Source organism: Mixophyes fleayi, chromosome 1 (genome assembly GCF_038048845.1).
Source record: "Mixophyes fleayi isolate aMixFle1 chromosome 1, aMixFle1.hap1, whole genome shotgun sequence".
Classification (NCBI taxonomy): domain Eukaryota; kingdom Metazoa; phylum Chordata; class Amphibia; order Anura; family Limnodynastidae; genus Mixophyes; species Mixophyes fleayi.
The window spans coordinates 106,242,668-106,257,698 of NC_134402.1; the positions used below are offsets into that span (position 1 = coordinate 106,242,668).

Consider the following 15,031-nt stretch of genomic DNA (forward strand, 5'->3'; position numbering starts at 1 on the left):
GAGCGGACAGGGCTGCGTTCATAGACGTATCTCCCGGATCTGGTGATGCACGGAGTGATTTTTGTATTATACGCTCAAAATTGGCAAATACGTGCCTTGATGAGTCAGGCCCGGTGAGTACATAAACAAATTAAACGCATATATGCGTGTTCCTCCTTCTTCACCCCCACTTCACTTCCTCTCATTTTCAAGCACACATTAATATTTATGATTGTTACAAAAATGCCTATTTAGTATAAAATTATATTTTAAAACTCTATCACACTAAAACCGATTACCAATGTTTGAGAGGGAAAAGTTGGAGTATGAACTGTTTTATTTAAATGTGTGTTTACATCACAGTCTTCCTGCACCGGTTTGATAGGAGCATCGCATCACTGTGCTTTTGCTGTTAACATTTTGATATTCAGATTGACCTAGTCCCTCACACTTGCTGGGGTTGGCTAAGATGAAATACTGTGAATTGACACTAACATTGTAATCAGGACCGGCGGAACATGGTTAGCCCGGTAAGCACCCCAGACAAGGGTGCGCTGAACAACCCAGCACCGGCCCTAATTGTAATGCTATGATAACTTTAAGTTGTTCTAGCTCTGCTAACTGAATCTCTTGCTTATCCATGGGTTCCTAGTTTTTAAGAATGAATACAATAGGTGTTATGATCCTTGTCAAACACAGCTAAAATAATTTCAATGTTTTTTGGAAGTAGCCTATCACATTATTATTATGATTTTTCTTACATATTCTAATTAAAGTGTACTCTTTAATATATTTTTTGAAGTCATGACCTGTGTGTTTTGAAATATACAAACATATAATTATAAGGTATAAACGTAAATATTATTTTTAAGTGGATAAAAAACAATAACCTAGCTGTGAACATTTGCTTATTTTTTTGCAAAAAAATGTGATTTTTCCAGAAAACATTCATACATACGCTAAATATACAGAATTATACAGAATACAGGTTATACTATTTCTGGGATTATTATATAATTAAGCCAAATGCTTTACATTTCAAACAGTTAAACTAATGTATAATTGTATAGATGTAACAGACTGTTATTTTATTTGCAAATTTCAACATTTAGTATCCACTATTTCTTTTTACTATGTTACTACACATGGAGTTCAGTATTGTAACACCTCTTTATGAGTATCTAAAGATTACATATGTTGCTGCTATGTAGTCTGGAGTGACTGTATTTATACAAAGCCTTATGTATTGTAGGTCAGTTGGAGAAAGCTGCAGAACATTATGAGGCATTTCATCATCTGACAGTAGGCCGGTTATGGAAAGATGAGGCAGGTCGTACTCACAACTCACTGGCCTGCGAGAACCTCTGGAGAATATATACATTGCTATCAGACAAAATGCTAGAGAATAAAGAATGGCATGAGGCCATCAAAACTCTAATAAAAGCACTCAATATGGCAAGAGAAGGTAGGTGGAAAATAAAACTTCACATCACATTTCTCTTTTTTCTTCTTTTACCCATGAGTAAGCTAAATGCTGTTAAATGTTTGGCTAGGTGATCATTCCTGTCTGTTTTCAGAGACAAATGCCATCAATATATTTACTTTATAAAAAAACAGGCTTCCTTGCATCAAATTTGTCGTTAATGTCATAAAGAAAAACAATACAACATATTTACATATACTCTTATGTTCTATACAGGTAACTATGTTGGTTCAGCTTTAATGCAGCTTCATGTTGCAATTCAACTCAATTTTGCAATATTATATTTGTTGATAGTTTGAACAATTCTACATCAAAATGCCAGGGAAAATATCTGCTACCTTATTAGTATATATCAAAAAGTTCATGAGCTGTATATAATAGAACAAGACATAAATATGTTTGCATTGCTTATGATTCAGTTGTTGTTTCCGAAATAAGGGTATCATTAGAATTTGCGTCCATCACCATGTACTAAACCAATGGTCCTCAAATTTTGAGGCTTGACTTAACTTTAGGTAGATAATTGTGAAATGCTTTGTCAGTTATTGAGATCCTATGAATTTTAGTGTTTTTAAGCCACTTAAAAGGCTAATTTAGTGAATTGTAAGAGGATTTGTTTAAAAAAATGTCAAAAGAAGTAATTCAAATGCAGTAATTCATCACATGGTTTGAGATTAAATGTGCTTTTTCCATCCAAAGGGAGCATTAGTCTTTTCATTGTACACTATTGGCAGAGAAGTATTGTGCCACTTATTAGTTACAGTAGGATTCGAGGGCAAAGTAATAGCTAGAAGGACTGAACAAATTGTGTTTTCACCCATTGCTACAAAGATAAAGATAAATAAAAAGATTGGTAGCACAAAGCAGCTACCTGACATTCTGCCATCACTGTGATGTCTTCTCTAATTACTAAAGTATTAACAGACCCTTACACAAAGTGAGTTAATGTAGCCACTAGCAATTGGTGGTCAATAAATCATCAAATAAAATCAGACGTCAATATGTCTACTGGAGGTGAAATAAACAATAACCAAAATAATAAAAAACATTAAGTGTAATTCACCCCTTTAAAACCTAAATGTTGGCAGCTTTCCTTAAAGCACAGTTGCTTCCCAGGTGATCTAAGATCTGAGAAAAATAACAATAAGGAGTGCTCGAAGGTGAAGTAAATAATTTTAATGAATTGTGATGTGAATTAGTGAATAGCCTCAGTTGTGATATAGTGAACGCTTATCTGTGATCTTGTCATGTCTTGATGGAGAGCAAACACACTCTATTGTATGTTCTCCCCTTGTTTCTGTGGGTCGCCTCTTGGTATAAAGTTCAAACAGACTCATTAGAGGCTTTTCTGGAATTTCCAAGGTAAGTTTGAAGCACTACAATATAGACAGAACAATATTCTGGCAAGAATTAGCATAACTATTAGGTCTAATCCTGGAGATGTTTCGAAGGCGGAAGCACCAAATTTGGAGGGGTTGAATGGGGGGAGTGAAAGAGAAGTAAGAGTTAAGGATAACTCCTAGGTGGCGAACTTGGGGGACAGAGGAAAGGGTTATGTTTTCAATGGATAGAGAGATGAGAAGAGGTTTTAGATATGTTCAGTTGTAAGGAAGCAGTGGGACATCCAAGAAGAGATAACAAAAACACAGCTGGAGGCTTGCAACAGAAGAGAGGTCAGGAGAGGAGATGTAGATCTGGGTATCATCGGCAAATAGATGATACTGGAAACTGTAAGACTTGACTAGTTCACCAAGGGAGAAAGTGTAAAGGGGGAAAAGAAGGGGGCCAAGAACAGACACGGGGGGGGCACTGACAGAGAGTGAAATTGGTAGGGGAGAAGATGGAGAAAGAGCAGTCAGAAAGGTATGAGAACAGCCAAGATAGGACATTGGTCAAAGGAGTGTAGGAATTATAGGAGGAGAGGGTGGTCCACAGCATCAAAAGCCATGCAGAGGTCCAAGAGGATGTGTAAAGAGTAATGACCCTTGAATTTGACAAGAAGAAGGTCATTAGTGACCTTGGTGAGGGTGGTTTCAGTGGAGTGGACAAAAACCCAATTGAAGAAGGTCCAGTAGGGAATGGGAAGAAAGGAAGATAGTAAGGCGATTGTAGACAATCCGTTCAAGAAGCTTTGAAGCAAATGCATTCTGATTGGTACCTACTCTAACAATTCATTTCTATAACATGGGTTCATACATCACACTCTTTATACCTGCATACAGATTATAGAGTCTGTGTGGTAGGGAATTTAGAATGTAAGCTTTAGGGACTGATGTGTGTGACAAATATATTCTTTGTACAGCGCAGCCCAATTGGTTGGCGCTATATAAATAAATTGTGATGATGATTATGATGATAATGCTGGCAAGATCTACAGCATTATGTACCCATGTTATAGAAATAAATTGATCAAAATGTACACTAAGAACTTCATGTTTATTTCAGATATTATATTGTATATTGATAATACAGAGTAATACACACATTTTGTTACTGTTTGTGTCTAAAGTGTGTCATTGCATATTCATATATAGATATATATATATATATATATATATATATATATATATATATATATATATATATATATACATTTGTCACTATGACATGAATGAATAGATGTCTTATACATTTAGTTTAAAAATAAATATTTTCATGTTTCGGAGTTTGTTTCAATTTCATTTTCTTGCCATCCATTCTGCAGGTCATGATAAGAATTTGGAAGGGGAAGCAGCATATCGATTGGGATTGGCTCATATTTCATCTGGAAATCCCCAGACTGCAATCAAAGTAAGTGCTATTGTGTTTTTTCAGAACTTAAATGTGCTTATGTATGGAAAAATGGTAAACACAACCTAAGGGGGTGACCTATGAAAATTCAAATCACCTACTTTTTAGTGCTTTATATGGCGATTTTTAATTTATCTAATCTACTAAAGGTAAATCAGATGTAAATCTCCATTTTTTTAAACCACCAAAAACTTTCCATATATCTCACAATCATAGAAATTATTGATTTCTGCATTGTGAAATGTAGATCAGGGGGAACCTAGCCAAGGGCAATTTATACAATTGCCATAAAAATCTCCAAAACTTATCTCACTGGTTTCAGGCAGTACATCTCAATCAATCAATATATTTGAAATTCATGCAATTTTGGTCAATGTTACTCACAAAATTTACGCTTTTCCTATTCATTTGAACAGACAATGCATTTTCAATGGGCACAGAAAGTTTATAGAAATGCATTGCTAATTGAAATGAAAGGGAAATCCTATTGTTGTACTACAAGTCTTACAAGCTATTATATGCTGTACTATGAATATTTTCATTGAGGGCCAATTGACTGTATATCAATAACTGCTCTGTGAATTTAAAATGGATTACTAATATGAAACTTTATTGATCTTTGGAAAACTAGTGTCATTCCACAAATCGTTCCAACCTGGCATTTTTAATTTGGCAAATACATTGATTTTGCTAAAAAAATGCATTTGGAACACAAGTTTGCGTTCCAAAAGCCGAACTTCCTGTTGGTGGAACGCATATGCGTTCCACTGCGGAAGTTAAGGCTGAAAGTACAGTCACGGCTCTGCCCGCAGTCCTTCAGTCCCGGCGTCTTCGCTGCTGTCTTCAGCCTGGCTGTCACAGTGACAGTCAGGCTGAAGATAGCGGGCCCCCTGGTAAGAGTGTGCCGCCAGGCCCCCTGGTGAGCTCGGGCCCGGTACAAGGGAACCCCCCTGATGGTAGCCATGCTGTGTATTCTTCAAAGAAGCACTAGATAAAACTTTCCACCAGACACCGTAACACAAAACCTGCACATAACACTTTCTAAACACAACATTGTGTCTCATTGCTCTCTCAAAGCGCTACAACACCATGAGGAAAGCTGCATTTCCCTATAAAAACATTGCATGCCCAGGAAAATGTCTACAAAGTAACTTTCCTGCGTAATGTAACACAATCCTGCCCTGTGGTATACCCTTCACTCTCACAAAATTGTTTCTCATTACCCCGTCATTGCTTTCTCCCAAAAGTGCACAACATACCCAGAAGAATGTCTGCAGATGGTTCCCTGAGCTAGGAAACCTACTGTTTTAGTCTGTTAGTCTTCTCCAATTTACTTGATCTGCAGACAGGACTAGTGTCAGGAGAAATAACATTAATGTTGGCTATATCGGCAATAATGTGATGTAAGATTGGACTTTGATCGTGGTGTTCGGGTCGAGCAGGATTATCCTACAATTTGTTGCTGGCATAAGCTGTCATTGCTAAAAATCACAAACTGTACCTTCATAATCATCACTAATCATCATTTATTTATGAGACACTACAGATTCCGCCAACATACAGTAGCATTGTTATTCTACAGATGCTACAGTATATAACATTTAAAAAGACTAAGGGGGGTATTCAATTGTTCCTCCGGGCGCCGCCGGAACGAGCGTGTTAAAACTATTACCGTTTATACGGTAAACTTGCGCGTAAAAACCGTTAATACAGTAGTTTACTCGCTGAATTTCCGTATAAACGGTAATAGTTTTAACGCGCTCGTTCCGGCGGCGCCCAGAGGAACAATTGAATACCCCCCATAGTATGCTGTTTTCTACTAACAGTTCTATTGAATGCACAACCTGAGCATACCAAAGGCAAAATAATTATACAGAAGTAAAAAAAATACACTTTAGAATGATTACATAAATTCACAGTATATACATACTTGGTTACCCAATTATAGTCACTTATATAAACATACTTAAGCACTCTGTTAAGCTACTGAATGCTCTTCTGAGCTGTAGCAGCTGCTTTGACGCATACAGAACTGTCTGGCTCCCAATTTCCGGGTAGGCTTTAGCTTTCCCCAGTACCTATTTAATACACTGCTGGACAACCTTTTACATCCATTAGCTGTGTTTCCACAGACAATTTTGCAAGCCGTGTTGCAATAAGAAGTAGCAGGGTGGGGGCAGTGTAATAGTTTGCATTAATAATAATAAAGAAAGAAATTATTGGAGGTTTTTGAGAACACTTATAGTATTTATAAAGACTCTGGAAATTGTTGCCCACTTGCTGGCAGGACTGGACATATTTTTGTTTTTTATAATTATTTTTTTCATGCCTGGCAGCTGAACCTTTGACTGCTTGGACTGGTGGTCAGTGGTCTAACACACTCTGCTGGCAGCAGTGCTCACACAGTGCTTATTATAATAGAATAAACAATGGTTTGAACTATTTTAATAGGTCTTCATCAGGCTCTAAGATCCGGATGGCAAGTAAATAGAGCTGGGTGGAGTACCAGGGAAATAGGTCCTGGGGAGACTCACTGCATTAGATATATCTAAGAAACCGTTATGATCTAGAAATGAAGGGCACAGTAAAGTTAAATATATATGGAGTAGATAAAAATAGAAAGATGAAGCCTTTATTAGTAAACTGTGTATAGATCACATAAAGCGAATAAGTTTAAAACAACCTCTTCACAGCCAGATAGATTATGGCTTTGACTACAACAGAAATTGCTTTTTACGTTTAAGTAGTTGTTTATCTGATGTTCTGTAATATTTTGTGGCTTTTCCTGATTAAAAGCAAAATCCAAAATTCAATCAAAAATGATCACCCGTTTTGGAAGTGCGAGAATGAAGCTTATTTTCACCCACAAAAAATTATAACAGATGAAATTGAATAGCTATTTTTTGCAGACTTGTAATTTGTCCATGGAAAAATGTCTTGCAAGGCAAAAACTGAAGATTCATTTCTAATTGAATTACCCCTATGTCTCCAAACCGATGATCCAATTCCCATAATATTCTGACACCTTTGTAATGTTTCACCTCAAAAACAACTCTCTTAGTAGACTAAACTAGATTTTATTTACAATTAAAGCAATGTAATGATGCCTGTAATCAAAATATGGTGAAAAGTTATTTTTGTAATTAACACTCTTAGTAGCTGGATTTCGATCTATGTTGGCTGTCGTGCAAGCAGTGATAAATGTAGCTATGTGCATATATATCCTGTGGTCAACCAACATAACTTGCAGACATAAGCTGGCTGGTTTTAAAGGTTCTCTAAATTCGTAAACTTCCTTTGCTTAATTGTGTTTAGTACAGGGGCATTCATATGCTAGACATGATTGGTATGTTATCCCTCTGTGCATTTGTGATGTTTCCAGACCTTTATGGACCTGGGCACACCTTCAGTGACATAAGCCCCTGCCAAGTCACACATACAAACCATTGTATTGTGCGTGGATACATAAATCTGCTCAACCTACATAGGAATGTGCTCATTAATTCAAGTCCACCAGAATCTTAAACCAGTGGTCATCTGAGAGATCTTCAATCCAGCCATATGCATCTGAAATTAAAATATCAAACCTGGGGGCACTGCATGAATCAGTTACAAGCACTGAGATACTTGTCCTTTTTAAGAATATTTTTATCATTGTAGCAACCTTAAAATGGAAAAAGAATAGTTAATGTCAAAACTCTGAGGTACCTGAGCAGAGAGCTGAAGATGAGACTTGTGATTTGCTAGAAAATGACTTACATTTGAAGAGACAATGCTCTGGAGCTGGAGAGTTTAATAACTTAATAGGAGATGGCTTTGCTAAGATAAAGGCTTTATGATAAACATAAGCCAATATGAAATATGTTTACTAAATTAGAAACTATTTGGCCATTTTTGATACAGTTTTACATGTTATGAGTATAGCAATAATATTTGGTCTAAATGATCACAAACTATACATTATAAATTCACTGTTGGCATGGGACATCCATTAAACACTTCAGGACCAATATTCACAAGGCACAACCAAACTTCACAGTGCTCTTGTTCTCTGTGAATTGAGAGCCTACATTATGTTTAGTATTGGCTCAAGCCACAAAACAGTGGCCTTCACCGAGTAGGTGAAAGGTACTCTTTAATCACTTGTTGGAGACATTTGTTTGAGGCAGTTTTGTTTAGATTTTTTTTTCTTTTGTAAGCCAAACCAAGCCATGTATGGCTATGTAAGTAGCATTAAACTAAAGTAAATCATGGATTTAAAATGAAACAGTCTACCAGTCTGGTGTTTTGCATCTGCTGTGTTTTCTATACAAGTTTAATTTAGCACATTTAAGGTATGAATCTAATGTAATTCTATAATTTATGAATGGATATCCACACAGTACTACTTCCTTTGTCTTGTATTATATAATTGTAACTGTTGTTTCTATTCTTCATGAATGAACAATTGCATAGTATTATTTATTTTGTTCTTTAGGCTTGATCATCTAATGCTCTGTGTCTGCCCTTATTGTATATATTTGCACAATATATGCTCACTGCCACTTCCCTTGATAAACAGGGTGGAATTTGAAATGCTCTTCATCATAGTAATATAAAATTATTCTGGGTTTTTACTCCCTTGTAAATAATGAGGGTGGGGAGTGTGGCAAATATTAGTCCCTCTAACATTGGGCTGACCCGCACCAATTTTATGGTAATACTTGGACAGCACTGTCTTTACATAAGCAATTTAATAATAATAATAATAATTCAAAGAGAGAAAACAACAGATCCAAGGAAAATGTTTTCTGATACCTATAAAAATATCTGCCATGATATGGAGAAAGTAGATATGATTAGTGAGTGGTTTAATAGAGGTGTAATGAACTCAATGTGGTGGTTATTAGAAGAGTACAGTTTGCAGATAGGAAACAGAAGAAAGAATATGAGTAATTGGTTCATTTTAAACCATGGAAATATAGGTTTTTACAAAACTAAAATATGATAAAATAATATAAAAATAATAATATTTTTAACCTTTATTGAGGATTTTGTAGGGGGCTGTCCAACTGGTTGACAATTTATTGTATAACATAATGCATATGCATAAATGTAATACAATCCAAAATAGAAAGCAAGGGTCATGGTCAAAGGAATACCTGCATTTTAATTAGATAACCAGATTCTTCCATCAGTAGATGTGTCCTGCTGTAATGTACTTGGTAAGTATTAAGAGAAAATCTGACATAAAGATGTGACCACAAGGGAGACAATAGTGTCTCCCACAAACTGTGCAAGCAACCTAATTTTACAATTGTATTTGTCTTTCCTAGCAATTAAGGTTAAACGGGACAATGAGTGTGAAGTTTTTGCTTCTCTGGCTAAGATCAAGTGCAGTTGTGGCAGAGCTGTGTTTGGTTCACTGGCCAGGGGGCTGGGAAACGGCGTTGAAAATCCGGGACTAATGTGCCCCCGAAGTGGCGACTTATGGATTGTCATAAATCACAGGTCTTGTACCATAACACGTGATTTTGTTGGCACCCTGAACAGCAGACTACTTTCTTTTGCGCACACGCCTTACTTTTTGCCTGGCCTTATGGCTGGGTGGGAAAATTTTTAGATTTGCCTGGCCATTTGGCCGGCACCACAACCAAACGGCACTATTTATTTTTTCCTCCACGTTTGTCACTTTCACGTTTATGTTTTTTTCACAGATTTTGGGGGTGTGGGTAGGGCCTTATGGGTTCCGTGTCTCTGAAGATCTAGGGGGGCTGTGTGACCCCGAGGTTCAGGCCCCCATGAATTCACCGATGCCCACCATTCCGTGGGATGGGCAAGTTTGTCATGCACTGGGTGACTCTTCCGCAGATTACAGGGGCAAATGGGGCCTCCCTAGCATTGCGGTGAAGAGAGTCTGAAGACCCTTGCCCCCTAAGGGACCTTTTGGTCTTGGGGGTCGGGGATTAGGGCCTTTTCTCTTTAGAGGAGGGCCAGTTCCGCACCCTCTTGTGCCCGTTTTCTGTTTTTCACACCTTTTTTTTGCACGTTAACGCACGAAAGCACCTGGGCTTTCAATAGAAAAAGAAAATGAGTGTGGTATCTTTGTGCATTTTTACAGCCTTCAAAAACAACTTTATTTCTCCTTTAAAGTTTTGCTGTTTGATCACTTTTTAGCCTTTGTAAGTGTATGTTCCCTTTGTTAAACCTTTATCCAGAGTTAACAGAACCATATGAGAATCGGATATATTTAATGGCTTTAGACAGATGTGTTCAGTTGGAAAGAGACACAAGCAGTTCCTCTATGTTTTGAAGCTGTACGATAAACAGAGCAGCAGCTAAGACATGGCTGCATGTTGGTTTTGTGGAGTATATGTGCTTTTTTCTAGAGCAGCATATGGAATAAAATAAAATAGAAATATCACAGTATAAACACTTTTTTCTCAATATTTTTTCAACACGTTTCTTGCATGCATTAATATACTGTAACATGCATCAAATGACAACTGCCAAAAATGCTGGAGATGTATTAGAAGATTGCAGCTTCTGCCATCACATCTGATTAAAAGTATAATTGTATATTCCAATTTGTTGCCATAATACATATATTAATGTCATAATGTAAACAGTATCAGCCATCAAGCAAACACTAAACTGTTCCTGTGGGGTTTAATGTCAACAGTCTGCAAAATCTGTCAGTCTTGACACTGATTTTCTCACTTGATCCTTTTTCTATGTTTCTTGTCATGTACTTGCTCTGATACAGTGCGTCAGATGTGTGAATTTACTTTAATATACTTATTAGGTGAATTAACGGTGCTGATTCACACACATTAGTTCCCACATACAGCTATAGACAATCATTAACAGGTTTATTGTTTACTGTCAAGTGATAATATTTAGAAATTAAATTATACTTTTTTCAAATTAAATATCATTGAACTTGTTAATTTATTGAATTAAATAAAGTAGTTTTGATTGTATGAATTGGTCAGTGTTGCTGTTCTTCTTTAGTTTGTTGTTTGCTACAATGGGGTGTTTAGTCATCGACTAGTTCTCTTCATGAACTGCTATAACAGTGACAGTTATGGGTCATGTGTTTATTAAACATGTGAAAAACAGGAATAGCATTATAATATATATGTTTACATGTATGTGTATATATAATAGTGTGTGCCAACAGATTTGTCAGCGCCGCATAACAATTGATTGCGTAGTAGGACATAGTAGAGATAAACATAGTTGTCAATGCTCATTTCCAAAAGCAATGTAATTATATAATTAAAATTATAATAGCTAAAACTACTTTCTAAAGATAAAACTCAAATCCCATGTATGATTTATACAGTAATGTTATTTTAATGTTATAGTGTATATTTCGTAGCTGCTATTTAAAAAATAATTAGTATGTTCCTGATCAAAAATCTGCACTTTTCATTTCCATTTAGCGATCTGTGCTCAGATGCACAGAGAGATGAAAACGTTGCCACCTCTCCCACGAGAGTGCTAGTTATCATTACTCTTACAATACTGCTCAGGCTCCGTTTGTTTCATGGTAATGTGCTGTTTATCACCAGCCTTTGTGACATGCTAAAAGGTCCTGCCACACAGCCAGAGACTTATGGGATGTAAACTCAGGGGTCTCAGCAGTGGTTTTCCTGCCTTACATTACAGTTTTCATCTTCTGTATCCTTTTGTGCTAAAGCCTACCTCAGGCAGTTTCCTTCTAGGGGAATCCAAAGGGAGCAGCTGTTGTGAAAGATTTCATTTCCTCTCATGGTTGTTCATTTCTGCGGCTTCCATAGCCCGGTGCCCTCCCTCTGACACCTCTTTATGCATATGAACTTTTTTATTGGAGATTACTCATACACCTTATTCATAATAAAAAAGCATATGTTAAAAAGAGGAACACAATTAGACATTAACTTCCAGGGGGTAGAATTCTAGTGTCTAATTATTTCAACTTTTGTGCTTGAATTTTACATGAAAAATGTTATACATTCTGATTACAATATCAAAGGGAAACTATATCTCGATACATACATAGAAAATGTCCTAAGATGCAGTAACATTGCAGGGCTTTATATGACTTAAAATAATTGAACTTGTTTGGTTATACTGATACAAATAAAAAATTTCCTCAGCTTAAAGTGCTAAAATGCAGTCAGGGCTGGCAAGAGGAATTTCGAGCCCCAGTAAAGCAACTTCTTGGGGTACGTTCCCTAGCCACCAAAGGGGGCGTGACCACACCAGTTTGGAGGTTCCTCCCACTAAACAGGCAGTTCAGGGCCCCCAAGCAGGCCTGTGCCACAGTACTGTGTAAGTAGTACGTTTAGTGTAGTTAATATAGATACCAAGGTCATATGCAGTGATAGACACTGCATTATCGGAAGTTATTCATACACATATATCAAGCTTTTAAAATGATTTTTAACATTAGCCTAACTTTTATTTTAACTGACGTTAAGGTCGAGAACCCACTAGCATTTGAAGATGCAGGTTCGATCACCAGTGACAAACGTGAATGTGTTTGACATGCGTTGGTTAACAAGCGATTGTACTTGCATTCAGGGAGGTCAATGAAGGACACTCCATTGACATTAGTGCACTTACGTTGAACACAAAAAATGGAGGAGACAGCTTCTGATAAGCACGACACAATGCAAATGTACACTCCTAAGAGCAAGTATGAACCCAAGTGGTTGGGTGATATTGAAAACAATTAAAAATGTTAGTAAATGTATGCTATTTTTTACGCTAGTGGGTGTGAAGCCTTAAGCTGCATTACAAGTGGAGTAAAACAGTTACTTAATGGTTTTGATGTTAAATAGAGTTCTACAATATATTTTTAAAAGCAGTTTTCCAATTTTTTAGGTAGGAGAATTTACAACCGTTTTGGGACCCCCAATATTTTTGCAGTTCAGGATCGCCCCACTCTAGTCTGGGGGCTCCTGAATTTAGTAGTGCAATAACCATGGAAAAGTCAGCTGGAATATCTCAAGTGTATTTGATTATTGTTATTATCATAGATTTGTAAGGCAGCACACTGCTCTGCAGCTCCGTACAGTAGGGAAAACAGAACATACATAAAACAAAGACTTAGAAGGCAGACAAAATAAACACAGACATGAAAACAAAGGTTATGGAGGACCTTGCTCAATAAAGAGCTTACATTCTAAATGGAGGAGGTACAGTGGAAACAAGATGTGCAAATGTGGCTTAGGGTGGATATTGGGAAGGTTGTGAGGGTGTATTAGTGTGAATAGTATCAGCAGGGATAAGGTAAGATTTTAAAAAAGAGATGGGTTTTTGAGAACGTCTAAAGATTTGAAGGCTGTGGGAAAGCCTAATTGTTCGTAGTAGGGAATTTCATAATTGGGGAGCAGCACGGTCTTGTTGGCCCAAGTGAGAGGTGGTTACCAGAGATGAGATAAGGCGCAGGTCAAAAGTAGATCTAAGAGAGCAGGAGGGAGAGTATTTTAATATGAGATTTGAGATGTCTGAAGGGGTGGTGCTATTGAGGGCTTTATAGGTAAGGGTGAGTAATGTGTATTTGATTCTGGAGGACACAAGGAGCCTGTGTAGGGATTCGCAAAGTGGTGCAGCAGATGTGGAGTGGTGTGAGGGGAAGATCAGTCTTGCAGCAGCATTTAGGATGGCTTCAAATGTGGATATATGGGATATACTGGATCTCAGTGCTCTCAGACAGATTACTCTCCAGCAGCTCCTACCGTCTCCTTGCAGCTACCCTATTTGCTTTCCTTAGATTTAACTACTCAAATTAACCTAGCAGCGAAAAGGTTTAAGTGCTGTTTCCTAATGTTTTCTTAAATATATTGGTCAGAACTTGACCCACACTCTTGGTATAGAGTGAGCAACTTGCCTTCTTTATTGGATTTCTATTGTTTATGTATTTTTAACTCCATAAAAAAGGAGTTGATGTCATAGTGGAGGTGCCCTTAGAATCACTGGATAATACAGATAGGTCTAGCAATCATTCATTCATATTCTTAAACTATCAATTAAGGCTCTTTCTAGAAAAATCTTATAAGATAGGCCCACCTGTACAGCAAATTGTAATTGTTTTATTTAATTATTGTATTTATATAGCATCATTGTAGTATGCAACACTGTAGATAGAATGTTTTTTAATCACTCACATCAGTCCCTGTCCCATTGGAGCTTACAGTTTAAATTCTCTACTATGGAAACACATGAAATGGGTCAGTTTTGGCAAAAGCCAATTAACCTACCAGTATGTTTTTGGACTGTGGGACCCAAAGCCCCCAGACGAAATTCACGGGAAGAGCATACAATGTCACAAAATACCTTGTAGAATTACTGTATATTATTACTAGTTCGATTTTATTAAAAAATTCATGGTTATTTAATATTAACAACCTGATAAGAAAATGATTATTTTAAAATTAATCGAAATGAGACAAAATGACCTTGAATAAAACAATAACATTTACACTAAACTTTCTGCCAATGCAAATTTATATATTGAACCTTTTATTTCATTTGATTTGAACTTTCTTTATTGAGTGTGCTTATAGAATGCGTTAGGCCTATTGTCTAGCATGCAATTATATATTGTAAGGAAATACAGCACATTGACCACCAAAATATTTACATAAAACTCTTTTAGATGAAACTTATCTTTTGCAAACTTTTTAAATCTTTGTTGCCACCTAGTGTAAAATAATCCTATATATATTCACATATTGCTTTCAAGACAATTTCCATCATTAAAATTATATCAATTCCATTCCATTTTACTCCAAAGACTTACTTGTT

The 15,031-nt window shown here is 36.6% G+C and overlaps 1 protein-coding gene and 1 long non-coding RNA gene across 4 annotated transcripts in view; one reads left to right on the forward strand and one right to left on the reverse strand.

Annotated features, from left to right (window-relative positions):
* The window catches only part of TTC29 (tetratricopeptide repeat domain 29), a 199,059-nt gene that overhangs the window by 95,225 nt on the left and 88,803 nt on the right, over positions 1–15,031 (forward strand). For all 3 annotated transcript variants that reach the window (XM_075199007.1, XM_075199026.1, XM_075199016.1), the window contains exons 6-7: positions 1,232–1,444; positions 4,167–4,252. In XM_075199007.1, coding sequence (XP_075055108.1) covers positions 1,232–1,444; positions 4,167–4,252 — 299 coding nt within the window. The remainder of the gene's footprint in view (positions 1–1,231; positions 1,445–4,166; positions 4,253–15,031) is intronic.
* The window catches only part of LOC142140986 (uncharacterized), a 31,196-nt gene that overhangs the window by 14,713 nt on the left and 1,452 nt on the right, over positions 1–15,031 (reverse strand). The gene's annotated exons all lie outside the window — the stretch shown is intronic.